Raw genomic sequence first — 3,821 nt, forward strand, 5'->3', positions numbered from 1 at the left:
ATCCATCCATCCATGGATTAAAAGATGTAAAAACTACATTTTGACTGATTACTAATTGTTGTCAAAATGTCTATATTTATGTACAATGTCTCCCATTTACAAAAAACAGTCGATGTAAAATTACAGAACCAGTACTTTTGTTCTATTAACTAAAAATACATTTTCTATAAAGCTTCAATAAATAATCTTCTAAGAAAATGAAAATTGCTTTTTAAAAGTTTTAAAAATTGTTTTATATGACACAAATAAATCAGTTTATTTTCCATTTTTTTTAAATTTATATACAGAAAGAAAAGGAAAAATCCTGTAAAATTACAGGTTTTTGCTAAGGTGCAGTTTTTCAGTCCTATAGAACGGTCACCTGCAGAAATATGCAGCAATAGGACCAGTGACCAGTCAGTCCTAGTAGAGACGTGCTCAGTTGTTGCAGCTGTGGTGGGTTGTTCTGGTGGTTATTGTTATCTCAGGGGAACAGAACAGGACCCCTGCTGTGTTTATTGGTGTTTCTTTGTGTAATTGTCCATTTGTAGTAATTTACAACAACACTTATATTCAAAGTTAGTCGGTGGTCGTGTGTCTGCAGAAGCTCCTTCATCTTCAGAAAGGCTGTTGCCAAGGTAACTGCTAAAATGCCTTCTGACAAAGTGAAACTGTCTGCTGCCTTCTGCCGTGTACGTCGCCCAGCGTCTCTTTTGTTTTCACGTCAGCTCAAATCGGTTCAGAAGGCTCTACCTTTGAACCCTGCGCTGGCATTTAATGAAGCAGACGCTCTCGTGCTCACTGACCTTTCCCCACTCGTAGGACCCGATGTTCCCCAGGGCCGAGCCCCCCCACGAGCAAAACACAGTGGTGCGGTCCGGCACCCATCCTCGCTTGGTCTGCTCCGTCAGCGCCGCGATGAGCTGATTCATGATCGCAGAGGTCCCGCCTCCCTGGTCGCTGTCATGGCGACTGCCCACCAGCACATAGCGATCTGAAAACGAAAAGAGACGCAAAGTTGAAGCTAAATTCTTACAGTTGTGTTAATTTGTGGGATGTTACTGCTGCACCACATCTGTCCTGGAGTTCTAAACCTAACTACTGAACAACAGGATGGAGATGGCAGTCTGAACAGCAGCAACCTTTACAGGAAGTCTGTGTCTCCTGCATTGTTTTTAATATCGTGTTTTACCACATGAGGCACTTTAATTCCCAGACGTATTGTGTGTGATGAGAAAAGTCAATAGTTCCACAAATTTCTTACACAAAGTGTTTAACAAAGTTCATATCGGAAATTCAGATGTTTGCCTCTAAACACGTTACAAATGTCAGAAAATAAAGTTTAAAAAAAGCTGTGAGCAACATCGTCATGAGTCGTGGAGTTAGACTTCCAACAGTTTTATGTATTTTTCAGAATCATGGCTCGATGATGTCCCTGAGCACACTCTGCACCGCCACCCTCGACCTCTTAATAGAAGCTGGAGGGGAATCAGCGGTTCTCCTATTTGATCATGAGTTACTGAACCTCAAACAGCCTGTAGTTCAGTAGTTAGCTGTCCATTTGTCCAGCAAATGCATCTTCTCTGGATGCTTGAATTTGTAAAACAGCACAACCTCCTTATTTTAATTTTCTAAGAATGATGAGACACGCTAAAGGTCAATTGATTTTGTGAACAAGCACATTGATGGAGAGCTGAGCATCACCACCAACATCCGCCTCTGCTGTGACTCATTTACGTTGGCTAGTTTGACAACCTTTCACCACTCGGGCTCATCCTTCATCCTCTCCTCTTCTCACCATCTAGTTGACCAACGAGCAGAAGAAGCCTCGTGTGCTGAGTTAACAGGTAACTCAGTCAACAGCTGCAGCATCTGCACAGCTTGTTTGTGATCATGTGTTTCGTTTGAACTAACTCGGGTCTGTTTGTGTGGTTGCTACGGGTTACTGGGGTGCCTTCAGCAGACGTCCCAGCACTTCAGAGCAAACTGCTAATTTCCAAAAGTAATTTTTAAAGCTTTTCGATTTGACTGGGAGGTTCATAACAAACTCTGAACATATATTTATTTGCATTTTACAGACACGTCTGGTATTTTTAGGCTTATGGATCATCTGTCTGGTCTTACCTGCAGATTACTTGGATGTTAAACTTTTTGATGAGCTGCAACTGAATTATAGAAAAACAGACTTTAAAGACTGACGCCATGTTACCAGTAAATGTCAAAGCGTATGTAGCGCTGCCATCCTGTTTGGATAGAGTTGAATTGAATTGAATAAAAATATGAATAGACCCCGTAAAGCAATACAAACAGTCACCAAGCGTCGAACCGAACTCCCACCGTAGTGGAAGAGCCACCGTCCTTCTCAGCCTCACCAACACCTGGACCAAAGCAAAATGTTTCCTCAAAATCAGGATTTCTCCGGTACAGGAAACAATCACGCTGTATTTACAGGCACACACACCGATAAGTGCGCCGACAGCAGCGGTTTTTACTAATTCTGCCACAGCTTCACCGTGCAAGGTGACTCGCTGTGTGGACGACCTAATGACGCACACCTGTTGTCTCTGACTGAGCAGATGATCTGCGCCGACACACACACACACACACACACACACACACACACACACATAGCGGTGATGCTGGTTGAATGAAGAGGCAGGTTGGCAGCCTTTTCACTTCACCGAGGGCACCATCTGTATTATATTTAAATCCCATCAACTTTTTGGCTTTGTTTTCTTTCAGTGACGATAAAGTTAGAGCTCTAGTTTAAAACATGAGCTCTCTGAAAAGTGCCGCGTCATGCTAACTTTGAACTCTGAGGAGGAACGGTTTGGAAACAGTGTATATCAGGACCGCTGAGTTTTACATAAATCATTTAAAAACTTGTTTATGACACTGACTGAAGCTGAACACAGACATGACAATGTGTGAACGGCCATTTTGCTGATGCGGTTAAGGTTCTCGAATAAGGAATAATGCCGTCTGACCGAACGCTGAGTAATTATAGAGCATTCATGTGACGTCAGAATAATTGGAAAAATTTGTCCCGAAAATGAAAATCAATTGGAACACAGCTGAAATCAAAGTTTGAGCAAATTTTGGCGACTTTCTAGATTGTTGATGTCACACGTATGAGGTGTGTCAGAAAAGTTCCAGGACTGGTGTCACAAAAGATCAAATCCAAACTACAAACTACCAGAGTTCTCCTTTCCAGTAACCCTCCTGGAGTCTACCACCCTCCTCCAGCCTTCTCTTCACGCCGCCATGCACTCTTGGAAGGATTCTTCAGGATCCTCTCAGCTCCGTCCTCACAGCCATCTTGATGTCGTCCACGTCTTCTAAACAGGTCTCCTTGATGACCCCTTTGAGCTTGGAGAAGAGGAACCAACCCCATGGAGCCAGGTGGAGTGAGTAGGGAGGTTGCTCCAGCACGGAGATGTTCTTCTCAGCCAGGAGCTGTGGGATGCTCAGGGCGCTGTGAGCAGGTTGTCATGGTGAAGCAGCCTCCACTGGTCCTGACACAACTCTGCCTCTTCTGAACGAAACAAACACTGCATGATCTCTGTAGACGAGCTGGTTGATGGTCTGAAGGAGAAAACTGGTAGTTTGTAGTTTGGGTTTGAAACACATCTTCTGTGACACCAGTCCTGGAGTTTCTCTGACACACCTCATATGACCATCAAACTAAAATAACCAACTCTTCTCATAAAGGCTCATGGAGCAATCTGTGGATGCATTTAGGTGTTAAGTTCAAATTCAGCTTCACATGTGCAGACGAGTATGCGATGTGTTATTTTGATAGTTTGTTTTTTGTTGTTACAAACAGCATCCTGGGAAAGAAA

At 43.2% G+C, this 3,821-nt stretch overlaps 1 protein-coding gene across 1 annotated transcript in view; it reads right to left on the minus strand.

Moving 5' to 3' along the window:
- The window catches only part of naaladl2 (N-acetylated alpha-linked acidic dipeptidase like 2), a gene marked incomplete at its 3' end in the record, with an annotated part of 308,732 nt that overhangs the window by 134,882 nt on the left and 170,029 nt on the right, over nucleotides 1-3,821 (minus strand). Inside the window, exon 9 of the mRNA XM_008276546.1 lies at nucleotides 786-973. Coding sequence (XP_008274768.1) covers nucleotides 786-973 — 188 coding nt within the window. The remainder of the gene's footprint in view (nucleotides 1-785; nucleotides 974-3,821) is intronic.

Source organism: Stegastes partitus, unplaced genomic scaffold, assembly GCF_000690725.1.
Source record: "Stegastes partitus isolate 25-593 unplaced genomic scaffold, Stegastes_partitus-1.0.2 Scaffold76, whole genome shotgun sequence".
Taxonomy (NCBI): domain Eukaryota; kingdom Metazoa; phylum Chordata; class Actinopteri; family Pomacentridae; genus Stegastes; species Stegastes partitus.